At 55.6% G+C, this 17,291-nt stretch overlaps 2 protein-coding genes across 2 annotated transcripts in view; one reads left to right on the plus strand and one right to left on the minus strand.

Annotated features, from left to right (window-relative positions):
• The window catches only part of THRA (thyroid hormone receptor alpha), a 32,563-nt gene extending 23,637 nt beyond the window's left edge, over window positions 1–8,926 (plus strand). The window contains exons 7-9 of the mRNA XM_030922761.1: window positions 1,414–1,560; window positions 4,591–4,849; window positions 5,539–8,926. Coding sequence (XP_030778621.1) covers window positions 1,414–1,560; window positions 4,591–4,849; window positions 5,539–5,789 — 657 coding nt within the window. The 3' untranslated portion in view covers window positions 5,790–8,926. The remainder of the gene's footprint in view (window positions 1–1,413; window positions 1,561–4,590; window positions 4,850–5,538) is intronic.
• Window positions 8,927–9,089: 163 nt separating this feature from the next.
• Window positions 9,090–17,030, minus strand: NR1D1 (nuclear receptor subfamily 1 group D member 1). The gene is made up of 8 exons (XM_010354494.2): window positions 16,361–17,030; window positions 13,368–13,706; window positions 12,993–13,081; window positions 12,744–12,888; window positions 11,747–12,387; window positions 11,237–11,422; window positions 10,206–10,416; window positions 9,090–9,579 (listed from the first exon to the last, which is right to left on the minus strand). The coding sequence occupies exons 1-8, from the start codon at window positions 16,389–16,391 to the stop codon at window positions 9,380–9,382; spliced, it is 1,842 nt and encodes a 613-aa protein (XP_010352796.2). The 5' UTR covers window positions 16,392–17,030; the 3' UTR covers window positions 9,090–9,379.
• Window positions 17,031–17,291: the final 261 nt, after the last annotated feature.

The following is a 17,291-nucleotide window of genomic DNA, read 5'->3' on the forward strand; positions in this document are numbered from 1 at the left end:
GAGTTCGTCTGGGTAACATACAGAGATCCCACCTCTATGAATAATTTTTTTTTTTTTTTTTTTGGTACGGAGTCTCATTCTCACCCAAGCTAGAGTGCAGTGGCATGATCTCGGCTCACCGCAACCTCTGCCTCCTGGGTTCAAGCGATTCTCCCACCTCAGTCTCCTGAGTAGCTGGGATTACAGGCACCCGCCACCATGCCTGTCTAATTTTTGTATTTTTAGTAGAGACAGGGTTTCACCATGTTGGCCAGGCTGGTCTTGAACTCCTGACCTCAACTGATCCACCTGCCTCGGCCTCCCAAAGTGCTGAGATTACAAGGTGTGAGCCACCATGCCCAGCCTCTACGAATAATTTTTTTTTTTTTTTTTTTTGAGATGGAGTTTTGCTCTTGTTGCCCAGGCTGGAGTGCAGTGGCACAATCTTGGTTTGCCACAATCTCTACCTCCCAGCTTCAAGCGATTCTTCTGCCTCAACTTCCCAAATAGCTGGGATTACAGGCATGCGCCACCATGCCTGGCTAATTTTCTATTTTTAGTAGAGACGGTGTTTCTCTATGTTGGTCAGGCTTGTCTGGAACTCCCAACCTCAGGTAATCTGCCTGCCTTGGCCTCCCAAAGTGCTGGGATTACAGGTGTGAACTACTGTGCTCACGCTCTCTACAGATAATTTTAAAATTAGCTGGGCATGGTGGTGTGTGCCTGTGGTCCCAGGTACTCGGGAGGCTGAGGCAGGAGGGTCCCCTAAGCCCAGGAGGTCGAGGCTGCAGTAAGCCATGATTGTACCACTGCACTCCAGCCCAGGCAACAGAGCAAGACCCTCTCTCAAAAGAAGTGGTCAGTTTGGGAGGAGATGGACAGTTGACTCTGTGTGGTGAAGGAAGGCAGAAAACCAGCTCCTGGTTCATGGTGGAGCATGCCAGAGGGTGGCACAGTGCACTGTTAAGGGCACGGGCTCTGATTCCAAGCAGATGTATAACAGTCAGCAGTCAGACTGCCCAAGTTCAAACCCTGGTCCTACCAATTGCTGGTCATGTGACTTTAACCTTATTACTTAGCTGCCCTGTGCCTCAGTTTCCACATCTGTGAAATGGTGATTATTATAATTATTCCTTTTAGGATTACGGTCAGGATGAAATAAGACATGTAAAACATGTAGCCTGATGCCTGATCATATATTAAGTATTTAGTCATTATAGCTGCTACTACTGTTATTACCATTGTTATTAGTAGCTTACTCTGGCTGTGGTCTATCCTTGGCTCAAGGTGAAGGAAAAGCTGTGGGGCTGGGACTCAGGCACTTGCGGCCCTTCTTCCCCAAGCTGCCTTGGAGCTCCCCCTGGTGGGCAGGCAGCCTCAGTGAGAGGCTGAAAGGGGTCTGCGGCCCCAGCTGACCCCTGTCTTTCTCTCTAGCCCGATGACATTGGCCAGTCACCCATCGTCTCCATGCCGGACGGAGACAAGGTGGACCTGGAAGCCTTCAGCGAGTTTACCAAGATCATCACCCCGGCCATCACCCGTGTGGTGGACTTTGCCAAAAAACTGCCCATGTTCTCCGAGGTGAGTGGCAGAAGGGAAGAGAGACGTGGTGCTGTGCTGGAGGGAAACCTCCCCCGGTCACCCAGCACAGGCTCATCTGAGGCTCTCTGGACAAGGAGCAATTCCTGTAGGTCAACACACACTCGGCACACAGGCACACATGCAAACACAGACACAGACACACACACCTAGCACACAGATACAGACACAGACACACAGACACACACATATACACGTACACCCAGCACACAGGCACACATGCAGACACACAGACACACACACCTAGCACACAGATACATACACAGATGCAGACACACACACCTAGCACACAGATACATACACAGATGCAGACACACACATATACACATAACACCCTGCACTCAGGCACACATGCAGACACATACACAGACACACACACCTAGCACACAGATACATACACAGACACACACATATACACATACACCCAGCACTCAGGCACACATGCAGACACATACACAGACACACACACCTAGCACACAGATACATACACAGACGCAGACACACACATATACACATACACCCTGCACTCAGGCACACATGCAGACACATACACAGACACACATCTATCACACAGATACATACACAGACACACACATATACACATACACCCAGCACTCAGGCACACATGCAGATACGTACACAGACACACACACCTAGCACACAGATACATACACATACACAGACACACACATATACACATACACCCAGCACACAGGCACACATGCAGACACAGACACACACACCTAGGACACAGACACACACATATACACATACATCCAGCACACAGGCACACATGCAGACACAGACACACACACCTAGGACACAGACACATACACAGACACACACATACACATACATCCAGCACACAGGCACACATGCAGACACAGACACACACACCTAGGACACAGATACATACACATACACAGACACACACATATACACATACATCCAGTACACAGGCACACATGCAGACACAGACACACACACCTAGCACACAGATACACAGACACAGACACACACATATACACATACACCCAGCACACAGGCACACATGCAGACACAGACACACACACCTAGGACACAGATACATACACAGACACAGACACACATATATACACATACACCCAGCACACAGGCACACGTGCAGACACAGACACACACACACAGCACACAGATACATACACACACAGACACACACATATACACATACACCCTGCACTCAGGCACACATGCAGACACATACACACCTAGCATACAGATACATACACAGACACACACGTATACGCATACACCCAGCACACAGGCACATATGAAGACACATACACAGACACACACATACACATACACCCGGCACACAGGCACACATGCAGACACATACACAGACGCACACCTAGCACACAGATACATACACAGACACACACACACATACATATACACCCAGCACACAGGCACACATGCACACACACACACACCTAGCACACAGATACATACACAGACACACACACACCCAGCACACAGGCACACACACACACACCCCTAGCAAACAGACACACAGATACATAGACACACACACACACACACATACATATACACCCAGCACACAGGCACACATGCAGACACATACACAGACACACACCTAGCACACAGATACATACACAGACATACACCCAGCACACAGGCACACACACACACACACCTAGCAAACAGACACACAGATACATAGACACACACACAGACACATACAGACACATACACACCTAGTGCGTGCACACACGCATATATACCCCTAGCTGTTACCATTATTAGCTGACTTGGAGCTCAGGCTCTGGTCTATACTCTGCTCACACAGACACACACACACATATATGCCTAGCACACACACACACACCCAGCACACAGGCACACACACACACAACCTAGCACACAGACACACACATAGATACAGACACATACACACAGACACACAGCATATAGGCACACACACAGACGCATACACAGATACACACCTAGCACACACACACACCCCTAGCACAGACACATAGACACACATACACCCAGCACACACACACACACATATAGACACACACACACCTAGTACACAGGCACCTTCACACCCCCCCCACACACGGAGACACACACATAGCATACAGACACAGATACGTATACACACACACCTAGTACAGAAACATGCAAATACATACACAGACACACCCTCCCAGCACACACACACAGCACACAGACACACGTATACAGATACACACAGACACATACACACCCAGCACACAGACACACCAAGGTCTAACTGCTCTAAGAAGTCAGCCAGCTCCAAGTGCTCCCCTCCGAAGCCCCTCATCCCTCAAGTCTATGCGGCCACCCAACTCCAGGCAGCCTGAAAGTTCTCATTTTCCAGAGCACTAGTGCTGGAGACAGGCTGCCCTACTAGCCGTGTGACCTGGGTCGAGTTACCTCCATCCCCTGTGCCTCAGTGTTCTCATCTGGAGTGGGCTGGGGATAATGATGGACACTACTCACAGGCATAATTTTTTTTTCTTTTTTGAGACGGAGTCTTGTTCCATCGCCCAGGCTAGAGTGCAGTGACGTGCACTGCAACCTCCACCTCCTGAGTTCAAGCAATTCTCCTGCCTTAGCCTCCCTGGTAGCTGGGACTGCAGGCGTGTGCCACCACGCCCAACTAATTTTGTATTTTTAGTAGAGATGGAGTTTCACCATGTATGTTGGCCAGGCTGGTCTCGAACTCCTGACCTCAAGTGATCCGCCCGCCTTGGCCTTCCAAAGTGCTGGCATTATAGTCATGAGTCACCACGCTGGGTCTCACAGGCATCATTGTGAGGCTTAAATGAAATAGGGCATGCATGTGGCCCAACACAAGGTCAGCCATTCGGAGTCCATGGGGGCCTCGCCGGCCTCACTGCTCCCGGAGGACACTCTAGGGGAGACTCAAGGACACGGGGAGGGTATGCTGAGTGCTCCTGTGGCCCTGCCTCTCCACAGCTGCCTTGCGAAGACCAGATCATCCTCCTGAAGGGGTGCTGCATGGAGATCATGTCCCTGCGGGCGGCTGTCCGCTACGACCCTGAGAGTGACACCCTGACGCTGAGTGGGGAGATGGCTGTCAAGCGGGAGCAGCTCAAGAATGGCGGCCTGGGCGTAGTCTCCGACGCCATCTTTGAACTGGGCAAGTCACTCTCTGCCTTTAACCTGGATGACACGGAAGTGGCTCTGCTGCAGGCTGTGCTGCTAATGTCAACAGGTACCTGCTGATTGGCCGGGAGGGCTCAGAAGCTTCCAGGGGTCCCAGAGATTGGCTGGACCCTGGGCCTGTTGCTCAACTCCCTCCTGAATCTTCTTCCGGGCTACCTCTCTGTCACCTAGGCCATCCCCTGTCCCCTGTCCCCTGCTCTGTCACCTACTTCTCACTTGTTCCCCTTGCCTCCCCATCCCTGCTCTGTGCCTTTTCCTATCTTGCTTCCTTCCTCCTCTCTGCCCCCATCCTCTGTCACTCGCATTCCCCTTTGTCCCCCACTCCCCACTTTGTTCTCAACCACCTTCCATCCCCCATCCCTCCTTTGTCCCCCAGTCCCATCTCTTACCCCTCAGTCCCCTCCCTACCCCCATCGGCACCCCGCCTCTCTAACCACCAACCCTAGTCCTCCCCTCTCCCAGGCTCTTCTCTCTGCCCCAGCCCCCGGCCTGTCCCTCTGTCCTCCTTGCGTTGTCCCATCCCCCCAGCTCCCCCCTGCCCCTCTCCACTTCCCAGCTGCCTCCCTCTGCCTGTGCTTCTCCTGCCCATGTCCCTCAGGGGGAGCTTCTCCCCTCCCCTCCCCCAGCCTCTCTGCTTCTGTCTCCCCTCTAGTCCTTTCTTCCCCCACAACACCTCACCCTCCCCATCTCCAGGCCTTTGGCCGGCCCTACGTCCCTCACGGCCCTCTTCTCCCACAGACCGCTCGGGCCTGCTGTGTGTGGACAAGATCGAGAAGAGTCAGGAGGCGTACCTGCTGGCGTTCGAGCACTACGTCAACCACCGCAAACACAACATTCCGCACTTCTGGCCCAAGCTGCTGATGAAGGTGACTGACCTCCGCATGATCGGGGCCTGCCACGCCAGCCGCTTCCTCCACATGAAAGTCGAGTGCCCCACCGAACTCTTCCCCCCACTCTTCCTCGAGGTCTTTGAGGATCAGGAAGTCTAAAGCCTCAGGCGGCCAGAGGGTGTGCGGAGCTGGTGGGGAGGAGCCTGGAGAGAAGGGGCAGAGCTGGGGGCTGAGGGAGACCCCCCCCACACCCCTTCTCTCCTTCCTCTCGTCCTTGGATAGATTCAGCTCCCATACACACACCCGCACTGCCCAGGTCCCTCCTCAGACCTCCAGCCCTGGGACAGGGCAAACAAATGAACTTGCTATGGAAAGGACAGTGTGGGAGGCTGGGGGAGCCGTGTCCTACAGTTCCCAGGACCCCGTCCTCTCAGAAGGTAGGGGAAGGGTAGGAGGACTGAGAAGAGACAAGCCACCTTGACTGTAGGGGAAGGAGGAATGTGGGCTGGGGGAAGATGCCCTCAACTCACCCCCTACACACACAAGAGAGAGCCCCCACCCAGTTCCTTGGCCTAGGTCTCCCCTCCAGGCTGAGGGCCTCTCTACTTCCCCAGATGCCTGGGTGCAAAGAACCGCTTGGCTTGGCTCCTCCCCTGGAGGTTAAAATTTATAGTCATTCTAACTGCACTTTGGAAACCAAGCAAGGGGAGAAGACAAATGAAGAAAAACTAGACAGAGAAAAATACGAAAAAGAGAGAGCGAGCGATAGAGAGAGATGATATTAAGTTATTAACTGAGGCTGACCAGACGGGAGAGACCCCCCCCTTTACCACCCCATGCACTTTGTGAGCTGCCCTCCTTCCCCCACATCAGAGAGGAATGCCCCCACACCAGAGCCCCAAGGGTAGGGCTGCCGATCAGAGCTGTGAGTTAACACAACAGGGTCCTGGCCACCCCCCTTGCCGTACCCCACCCTCTGTGCCCCTTTGGCACCCCCCGACCCTAATATGTCCTCTGCTTTCTGCCACTCGTGCCCGCTGAGTTCCATCTACCTCTCATGCTGGATGCCAGCTGGCCCCTCACCAGCCTGCCCTGCTGCCCACACAGCTCCCCTTTAAGTGCCCAGCCCTAGGGGCCTCTCCCCATCCACCTCCTCCTTCCACACCTTGGCACCCACCCAGGAAAAACTGTGGCTCCAGCTCCTACCCTCCTCATATCCTGCAGTATTAGCTAGAAACCGGATGCTGCTGCATTGGGTGGTGGCGGGGAGGGCAGGAGGGCTGTGCGTGAGCGTCTCCCAGAACCCTCCACCCTTTTAGCACTCTGTTTCCCTGTTTCCCATCTGTCTTCTGGGCTCTCTCTAACCTCTGCCCTCTCCCCTGCTCCTACTCACTGCACTAACTCTGGGCGGGCAGGCATCGGAATAGGGGTGTTTAGATAAGTGACACTTAGTTGGGGCCCCATGGGAGGGGGTGGTTGGTGCTCCTTTTTCTTTAAAGCTCTTTTGGCCAGCTGCCCCTCTGCCCCAGGACCCCTTCCCCTCTTCTTTTCTCTAATTCAGGGACTTTGGCTTGAGCCCCTCTCACCCTCCTGGTGAGGGTGCTCTGTTGGTCTGCACTTGGGTGAGCTGCCCTCCTCCCCCTCCCTGTGGCTGCCACCCACTCCTCAGGGGAGAGGGAGAGAGAGGAGGTGGTCCTCCCATGGGAGCAGGAGGTGGGGGTGGGACAGAGCAGACCAGAGGGCGCTGGGCTCAGGGCTGCATGTCGGCAGGGATGGATGGGTGGACACAGATGCCCCCGGAAGCCATGGGGATTGGGGCAGGGGGTGGGGGGAGGGGTGCCAGGGCTTCCTGCGCTTTGCACTATTGGGGCAAAAATGTCTTAAGCAGTGGGGAACCTGCCACCCCACCCTGACTCTCAGCCTGCCACAGCCCCCTACACACACACACACACACACACGTACGTGCACACACGGACATGGGAAGGCAATGCTATGCTGCCCATTAGGGCACTGTCCTTTCCCCATCGGTCAGGTGTTCCAACAGGGGTGGAGGGCCTGGAGGAGCACCCACTGTCACCTGTGCATGTTCCTGTCCCACCCTGCTGGGGCCTCGGGCTGCCTGCACTGTCTTTGTCTCTATCCTCTCTCTCTCTCCTGGAGTACTGATTCCTCTTATTACTCCAGTTCCATGGGTAGGCCCTCTCGTACCTTCCTCCCACACCTGGGGGCCCAGTGGAATTCCTGACCTGTCTGCTGTCTTCCCCACCCCTCCATCCCCACCCCAACCCCTCCATCCCCATTCTCAGCCATGGACACGGCAGAGAAAAGGCCTTGAAGAGCCTTGGCCTCTTATAGGACACTTGGGACTCCCCCACCCTCCCCAATCATATGAGCTGTGATTCCCCTCCCCCTCGGTGATGTGGGGTGTATGTGTGTGTTGCTCTGCGTGAATGTGTGAGTGAGTACACATGGTAGGGGAGGAGCCAGGGCGACTCAGGAGTGCCACGCACCTGCTCTAGAGCGGCAGCTGTCCCAGTCCCTGCTGTGGAAGTGGGGGACAGGGCCCTCTCCTGGGGGCCATTGGTGCTAATGAGGGGGATGGCCTTGATGTGGGTGCTCAGCATGCCTCCCCCAGTATTGGCCCGGGGCACTAGGGCAGGCAGGGTGGAGCAGCAGGTGCAGTATCGGTGGGAGGACGGGTTGCTGGGAATAGGACGAGGGGGCCAGGCCAGGACAAGGGGGTGCCAGAGCCATGACCACTACCCCACCCCCACCACTCGCCTCTCCATCTCAGTATTGCCCCTCCCATCACTCATAACACACATACCTCATCCAGCCTCCTCCCTGCTCAGACTTGGGGAGGGTGGGGGAGGAGCCCCTACCCCTTCTCCTGGTGGCGGGTCTGCAGAGCTGGGAGAGGGCAGGGCGTGTGACAGAGACACCGTCCATAAGGAGGACAGTAACTCCTGCCCTGGGAACTCCTGGGCAGCGGGGAGGGGGATACTGCCCAGAGGCGCTACTGAATGTATGAGAAGCTGGTGCTGGGCTGGGGGGAGGGGAGTTGTGGCCAGACACAGGGAAGGAGGTAGGTCTCTTCCCCAGGGAGGGGTGGGACCGGCAGGGGTGACTTGAGGGGCTCCTACTCCTGCCCCACATTGACAATCAGTATGTCTGTTATGTGCGATTTTTCACCCCGTTGTGTTTTGGGTCAGGATTTTAAAGAAAGATATTTTTATGGTAATTGTTGCTCGTCTATTTTACTATATATTTATGTAATAAATATATGATGAAAATAACCCCCTTGGGCACCCCCCTTAGACTTGTGTGCTGTTTCCCTATATCCTCCCATCTGCTGGCAGAGTCCCCACCCCACAAACTGACCAGATGGAGAGGTGGCCCCCCAGCCTTGGCAGTATTTCCACCCCACCCCCCAAACGAGCACACACCACAGAAGCCAGCTCAGCTGTGAACTCTTGGATTTGAGACAGGAACAGAACAAATCAGGGGGCCAGGGGAGGGCTGTGGGGGAGAGAGAGTGGTTTAAATAGGGGAGGAGGGGAAGTTCGGTGATGGGGGAGGGAGGCAGGTATTTACAAGAAGGCTCAGGGGGCCAGAGGCTCATCTTGGAATATTTTATAACAATATAAATAAGATTCTGGTTTGCTTTTCCTTTTCGTCTCGTAAAGGAGAGAGAAGTGCAGAGTTCGATTCTGTACAAGGGGGCAGCGGCAGAAGGCCGGCCGGGCGGGTCACTGGGCGTCCACCCGGAAGGACAGCAGCTTCTCGGAATGCATGTTGTTCAGGGTCCGCAGGTCCGGCAGCTTGAGCAGCAGCTTGGTGAAGCGGGAAGTCTCCAAGGGCCGGTTCTTCAGCACCAGAGCCCGAAGAGCCCGCAGCAGCGTCTCCTGGAGCTGCTCCACCGAAGCGGAATTCTCCATGCCCGAGCGGTCTGTGGGGAAGACGACAGCAGTGAGGTGGACTCCCCGAGCTCCTCTGACGAGGAACCGGAGGTCTGCGAGGACCTGGCAGGCAATGCAGCCTCTCCCTGAAGCCCCCCAGAGGGCCGATGGGTAAGGAGAAGGAGTGCCATACCTTCTCACAGGCCTCTGCCCCGAGAGCAGATGCCTGAAAGCTGGGAGCGTGGGCTCAGCAGGGCTGGTCACCTCCCATCCCGTAAGACCACCTTCCCTTCCTCAACAGGCCGAACATGGCCAGGCTCCCTTGCTTTTTGCTGTGTAGTTCCCTCTGCCTGGGATGCCCTTCCCCCCTTCTCTGCCTGGCAACATCTTACTTGTCCTTTGCGGCCCCAACTCAAGTGTCACCTCCTTCCCCAGCTCCCCCAGGCAGAAATAGTTGTCTGTGCTTCCTTGGTTCATGCTTCTACTGTGACACTTATCTCACTGTTTTATAATTAGTCGGGCATGAGTCTGTTTCCCAAGCTAGACTGTGTCTGAATCATGTCTGTATCCCCAGTGCCCAGTGCAGGGCCTGGCATAGAGTAGGTACTCCATAAAAGGTGTGTTGAATTGAACTGCGTCTGCCTCCTCCCCCGGGTCAGGCGAGAGCCTGACCTACCTGCAGAGACAAGCACCACCGCGGTGAAGAGGCCCAGCTCCTCCTCGGTAAGCGCCAGGGAGTTGAGCTTCTCGCTGAAGTCGAACATGGCATTGAGCAGGTCTCCCATGCCCATGGCACCAAGCTCTTGCAGGCTGTAGGTGGTGCGGCTTAGGAACATCACTGTCTGGTCCTTCACGTTGAACAATGATGCAAAGCGCACCATCAGCACCTAGAGGGGGAGTGGGAACAGTCAACCTGGGTGGGGTGGGAGAAGCACTGACCAAATCGCCCCTGTAGTTTGCCAAAGGGTTTAGTGGTGCTGCCTTTGATTTCTCAGTAGAGTGGGGGTTGTTTCTGAATGGGCAACGACGGAGCCCAGGTGGAAGGATGGCTTTGGGATCCAGTAAGCCTGAATCTGAGTGTCAGCTTTGTTATTACCTGTGACCTTGGGCAAGGCATTCACCAAAGTTAATCTGCTCTTGTCTAGAATGGGGGCAGCACTGTACCCAAGGCATTATTTCAGTGTAATGGGTTGTGATTAAATTCCAGCTGAGATGACAGAAGTCCCAGCCATCCAGAGACAGCAGCAGGAGCAGCTCAGCCCCTTCCACCAATCAGAGGCTATAAGGACAAAGATACTGGGTTCTAAAACCTTTCAGAGGTCCTGCCCACCCCAGACACCAAGGCCTTCTGCTGGATCCTTCCCAAGGTCAAAACAGGAAGTGGCTGGCTGCAGTGGCTCACGCCTGTAATCCCAATACTTTGGAAGTCCGAGGAGGGCGGATCACCTGGGGTCAGAAGTTCGAGACCAGCCTGGCCAACATGGCGAAACCTTGTCTCTACTAAAAATATAAAAATTAGCCAAGTGTGGTGGCGGGCACCTGTAATCCCAGCTACTCGGGAGGCTGAGGTAGGAGAATCGCTTGAACCCAGGAGGTGGAGGTTGCAATGAGTGGAGGCCGCACCATTCCACTCCAGCCTGGGCAACGAGCGAAACTCTGTCTCAAAAAAACAAACAAAAAAACCAGGAAGCATAAATGGTCACTCACCTCAAAAGTGCCAGCCTTAAGCAGGGTGACTTGGTCGTGCTGAGAAAGGTCACGGAAGCCCGGGATGTGCTTGGCAAACTCTACCACCTCCCGCACAGCAGGCGTGAAGCTCATGGAGAAATCTTCCCAGATCTCCTGCACCGTTCGTCCACTGCGTCCATGCGGGTACATGTTCATAGGACATGCCTGGGGGAGGAAAGGATTGAGGGACGGGAGTGTCAGCCAGTCTGAGTCAGATGAATGCCCCAAGCAGAGCTGGACCCCAGATTCTGCCTGGGCTAGGGGCTGTGGCCCTGGAGGATGGGTCTTTAAGATAAAGTAGCAATTAGGTGCCAGGTGGAGATCAGGGATTCCCAGGCAGAGCCCAGACTGCAAGGCAAGACATTCTCTCCTGGGAAGAGGCTATCCCCACATTTAGCCTCCAGGAACCCCCAGCTGCCCTACACTAAGTCCATTCTGCCAAGCACCCCCCGACCTTCTTAACGCACCCGCCCGCCCCCATGCCCTTACCAGCAAAACATTCTTGGAGTTAGCCTGCCGGGGACTGTTGGCAGGTGCCTTGCCTTCTGGGGCTGCATACACGTGGGTGGGGCATAGACGGTGCCCGTTGCTGTTGGACTGGTGGCAGCTGTGGTGTGCAGGGCCGGGAGGCCAGGTGGGAGGGTAGGAGGGGGCCTGGCGCAGACCATTTAGGGCCTCGTTATGATGCTGGGCGGCCAAGGTGTTGTTGTCATTGGGGACAGGTGGGCAGCCCTGATTTTCCCAGCGATGCGGGGTGGTGGCTGGAGGGCTACCTGATGCATGGTTGGCATTGAAGTTGCCAGGTGAGCTGCCCAGCTTGTCATGGGCGTAGGTGAAGATCTCTCGATGGGCCCGGGCCACCTGGGATATCACATCCTCCACTGTGGGCTCGGGGCTTGGGGATCTGGGAGGCGTCAGCTGTTGCGGGAACTGGGAGAAGCCCACCAGGGGTGAGGGGACTGGAGCAGGGGGTGGCGAGGGGCCCATGGAGCCTGGGGTGGGGTGCTGGGTGGGTGAAGTCTCCAGCGGGCACTGGCTGCTCAACTGGTTGTTGGCCAGGTTCATGGCACTCTGCATCTCAGCAAGCATCCGCTGCTTCTCTCGTTTGGGGATGCGCCCAAAACGCACAGCTGCAACAGGATGAGAACAGCGTCAGGAAGTTCTCAGCCACACTCACGTGCTTCTCTTCCTTCCTTCCTCCTGAAAGGGCAAGGCTCTGAAGGCTTGGGGTTTCACATCAAAACTAAAACCAGCAAGGCCACGCCCATCAAGGGGGTTTCCCTAGAAGGGATTGTTGGTAGGAGGTGACCCGAGGGACCAATGGGATAGAAGTGTATGTTGACCCAAGCAGATGAAGGATGGACATCCCCTGTTCAAATGTGATTCACAGTATGATGTGTCTCCATTTGTGACTTTTTTAAAGGGAAAGATTAATTCAGAAACTTTGGGCGGAAGAAAGGGGGAGGATGTGGGGATGCTGCCTCACCGTCTCGAGACATGCCCACGGAAAGACACTTCTTGAAGCGACATTGCTGGCAGCGGTTGCGATTGATGCGGACGATGGAGCAATTCTCATTCTTCAGACACCTTTTGTACTGGATGTTCTGCTGGATGCTCCGACGGAAAAAGCCCTGGAGGGCAGGGGCGGTTAGTGACCACCTCCATCATGGCTGGGCCTCTGTGTCCAAGGGGGAGGGGGCCACCTGCCCCTGCCCTTACCCCCAGTCCGCCTCACCTTGCAGCCCTCACAGGCGTGCACGCCATAGTGGAAGCCCGAGGCAACGTCCCCACACACTTTACACAGTAACACCATGCCATTCAGCTCTGTGAAAGACACGGGCAGCAGGTGAGCAGGAGAGGCCAAGCTGAGTGGCCAGAGGTGTGGAAGGCTTTCTGGGCTGGAGATCCGGGGAGGGAAAAGCTAAGGAGGAACTCCAGCGTTGAGGGGCACTGGAGTGACAAGACTGGGCTGAAGAGGGGCTGGTGCCACTCTAGGAGAAATCCCTGAAGCCAGAATAGGCCCTGGCAAGACTGGTGTCACGTAAAAACCCATTCCCAATCTGGCCGTGGCCTGCTTCCGTTCCCCCGAATCAGCTGGAAAGGTACTCACTGGTGATGTTGCTGCTGCTCTTGCTGGGGGACACTCGGCTGCTGTCCTCCATGGCCACTTGTAGACTCCCTGGGGGGCTCCCATTATAGAAGGAGGAGGAGGATGACGACGAGGAAGATGAGGAAGAAGGGGAGCCATCATCACTCAGGCTGGGTGCAATGCTCCCAAAGGAGCGAGCTGGGTCTTGAGTGAGGGAGCCAGTGGGGGACGGTGGGAAGTAGGTGGGACAGCCTTGGGTCAGGGACTGGAAGCTGCCATTGGAGTTGTCACTATAGAGGGATTCAGGGCTGGTGCGGCTCGGGGAGGAGCCACTGGAGCCAATGTAGGTGATGACGCCACCTGGAGGGAGAACAAAAGGGAAGGGGGTGTCAGCCACCATGTCTCTGGACCTAGGATGCCACTGTGCTCATCCCCACCTGTCTGCCCAAAACACTGCTGGCCACTCAGTTCACCATGTGGAGCCCCTAATCTTGGAGTAAATAAGCAATTCCCCAACACACAGTAGACATGGCATGGCCAAGCAACACCCACAACCATTTGCAGGACACGTTCAGCTTCTGCTTTGAATGTGAGGTGTGACCCCTGTGGCATAACGCGTATGTGCCCCCTTCCCTATATGCCTTCCTTGGGAATATCGACTGCAGCTAATGACTTAGTTGTCAATTGAAGATTGGGGGATGGGCAGCTGAGCGCCATTCAAAGTGCCCAGTCCTCCAAAAACAAAAACCCAGCTGCTGATTTTAATACTAAGACCATTCCAGGAATGAGACCATGGACCACGGAGGGATAGCTAGCCAATAGTAAAGAGAATGGAGATCTTACAAAAGACAATCACATTCCCCCCAGTCTGGGAGATATATTCTCTGAAGGAACTGAAGGGAAGGAATCTGCCCGCCTGGTTCCCCTGGCCTCTAAGAGAGTGAGCCACAGTGGACTCTATCTCTGTGTCCAGAAAGGACTTCGCGGTGCGAGTTGCAGGAGGCGGAAGTACAAACTGTCCAGCCTAGGGCTCTAAAATTCCCCCTTCAGATCTCAGCCTGGTAACAATGACCTTGGCTCTTTGGCCACTCAGGGACTTTGACCCTCTGGTTACGTTGCCAACGAGGTGGCTGTGCTCCTGTGGTATTAGCAGGAGAAAAAGGTGACCTGCCTGCCACACCTCTGCCAAGCACCTAGACTGGGCTGCTACAGGCGGGGTGGGAGAAGGGAGGATCCCAGGACACGTGTGAGCTGACACATGCCATGCCACTGTGTCTGCAGAGGCACATGTCTTGCTCACCCACTGACACACACTAAACTGGGCAGGGCGGCCCTAAAATAGCTCAAGGTTGGTCAGGGTGAACCCAGCTCCTTGGAAAATAGTTGCACAACAGATCAGCTCCCACGGTTTCAGGGCTGAGGTGGGGGATGGAATCATTAGGTGACGGTAAATGAAGTTGACCTAGTTCACCCATCCACCCATCCCCCAAAAGAGAGACCTTCATGCAGAGGATTCCAACGTGGAAGTGAGGAGCACACTCAAAAGAGTCTAGGTCCAGGTCTAGACCCATCACTACCAACTTATTTTGTGACCTAGAGGATATCAACTCCCCTCTTTGGGTCTCAGTTTTCCTTTTTGTAAGAAAAAAGGACAATATCATTTCAGCTATGAGTGTGGGGTGCAGCTGCTTTGGGGAGCCCTTTGTAGGCACACTGCAGCTTGTTTGGTGGAGATGAGGGTAAGACAGTGGTCACAGAACTAAGGAAAGAAGCTTGGGGAACAGAGAATTTGGAATGTGGGGAAGCTGAGTCTAAATGAAGTGCAGTGAAGTAGGTGCAAACAAAAGTGAAGGCGAAAGGAGTGAGAAAGGTGGTTGGGGTGAGGTCTCTTTAGGGAGTGTAAAACAGAAGGCCATGAAAGGTCAGAGATGGCTCCATGTTACTTTGTTTTGGTGATGAGGGGGAGGGGGCCGGGCAGGCGGACCGGAAAAGGAGGCAGGCGGGGGCGGTGAGTCAGCCCAGCTTCACCCAGATCTCGGCGGGGCGGGGCAGGGCGGGAGCTGGGCCCTCAGCCGGCCTCACGTCCCCGCTCCACGTGTGCCTCTCGCACGTGGCTCCCCAACGAGGAACCCCGGAACTCGAGGCCCCGCCCTCCTTGCTTCCCGTCAATCGAGAGCAGTAGCCCCACCTCCTCCCCGCCTCTCCCCGGCGACCGGGTCGTGGGCTGGACCCCGAACGCTAGCAGGACCTGGACAACCTAGGGGAAGAGAGAAGGGAACACGCGTTGCCGGGGCGACTGGGGGGCGGAGCTCATTATGTAACGAGGCCGGGAGGCAACAACCAATGGGGTGGCGGCCACGGCTTCTGCTGAATGAAAACAAACGCAGCACGTGGGCCCGGCTCTCGAGCCATGTGAGCCCTCCAGGTGGCCGGGGCCCTGTAGGTGTCCTCCCTCGGGCCGGGCACCACGCTCTGGACTCCTCAAGTGTCGCTCCCTCCTGTCACTGAGGATTCCCCAGTGAGATCCGAACGATTCTCCCAGCCCCTCCTTCCCTGAGCCCCGATCGAGCCACTGCTTCTCAGATTCCCTCGCGCCTGCAGGAACTAGAGGAGGGGGAAGACAGGAGGGGAGGGGGTCCGTTTTCTGAGGCCAGGCATACCACAGCTGCAGGTAGTGGACAGATGGGGCCGTTTCGGGGCACTGTTCCAAAGCTCCCAGTCCCCCTAAATTTTTCGCTTCACCACCCATACCTCCTCTTCATTTCCACCCGCCCCGGGATTCGAGGCTCAAGGGAGCTTTGGGACTCTGAGGGGTGGTGATGGGGCGTTTCTGAGAGCATTCCCAGCCCGAACAAGTCACTCTGGAAATCCCACATTAAAGCCCCGCAGCATGTTAGCAAATCTCCGGGCCAAGGGACTCCCCGGTCCCTTACAAAGTTCCTCTTGTTATAAGGCGTAGATGGAGGTGGGGAGACAGTGACAGGGAAAAGATGATAGTAAAGGAATCTCAGTACCTGTGTTGTTGTTGGAGTCCAGGGTCGTCATGTCTTCACCGGCTGAGAGCGGTCATTCAAACTGGACCTTGACTCAAACTAGAGGTTGCGATCGCCGCTGTTGCCCCCTGGGCACTGGCTAAGGGCGGGGAGAGGACCCCGCGACTCACGATCAGGATCCGAAGCACCCTGCAGCAAGGTCTCGGGGTGGCCGGACTGCAGCCCTGCAGAAGGGTTGGACGTTGAGGCAACGAAGTTCTGCTTTGCATGGGAAGAGCAAAGAGAGTGTGTGGGGGGAATCAGCCTGCAGTAGTTCTGGCTAGAAGGTAGCAAGGAGCGTCGGGTCTCTGCAGTGTACGGGGTGCCTCTGCCTGCCGGCTCCGCAGCGCTGTGGGGTAGCGAATCCCAGTGCACAAGTCCCAGAGAGAGAGAGGTTGCAACCAGGAAGTAAGTAGGTGATGGGGAGAAACGGGGCACCGAGTCGCAAAGAGGCGAGACGTGTGCCCTGCTACGTTCCCTCGGCAGTAATATTTCACTCTGCCAATCTCAGCCGCCTTTTGCCCGAGCCTTTCCCTGGGACAGAGGGCTCTGCGCAGGCGCCAGCAGCCCAGGGTTCCCGGGCCGCACGCGGCACTGGAGCAAGTACCATGTGATCCCAGGGAGCGCCTCGTGCCCCAGTGACACACTTTTCCAACAGCCGGCACGTTGAGCTCTGTGCGCCTGCGCAACGACAAGACTGTCGGGATTTGTAGTCCACTGACAAAGTGGGCGGACTGCGTGCCTTTCCCCTTTCTGCCTGGCAAAGCGCTTACCGGGACCTGGGAGGAACTGAGAGTGGGGTGGGGTGCGCTGAAGAGTCAGGGTGGCGTGTTTAGAAAGCCTGTATGGCAGGGGCATGTGAATTTCTGGGGAGGGACTGGCAAGCTTGGCTGCTCTCTGGGAGATCAAAGCT

This window comes from Rhinopithecus roxellana, chromosome 19, assembly GCF_007565055.1.
Source record: "Rhinopithecus roxellana isolate Shanxi Qingling chromosome 19, ASM756505v1, whole genome shotgun sequence".
Classification (NCBI taxonomy): Eukaryota; Metazoa; Chordata; class Mammalia; order Primates; family Cercopithecidae; genus Rhinopithecus; species Rhinopithecus roxellana.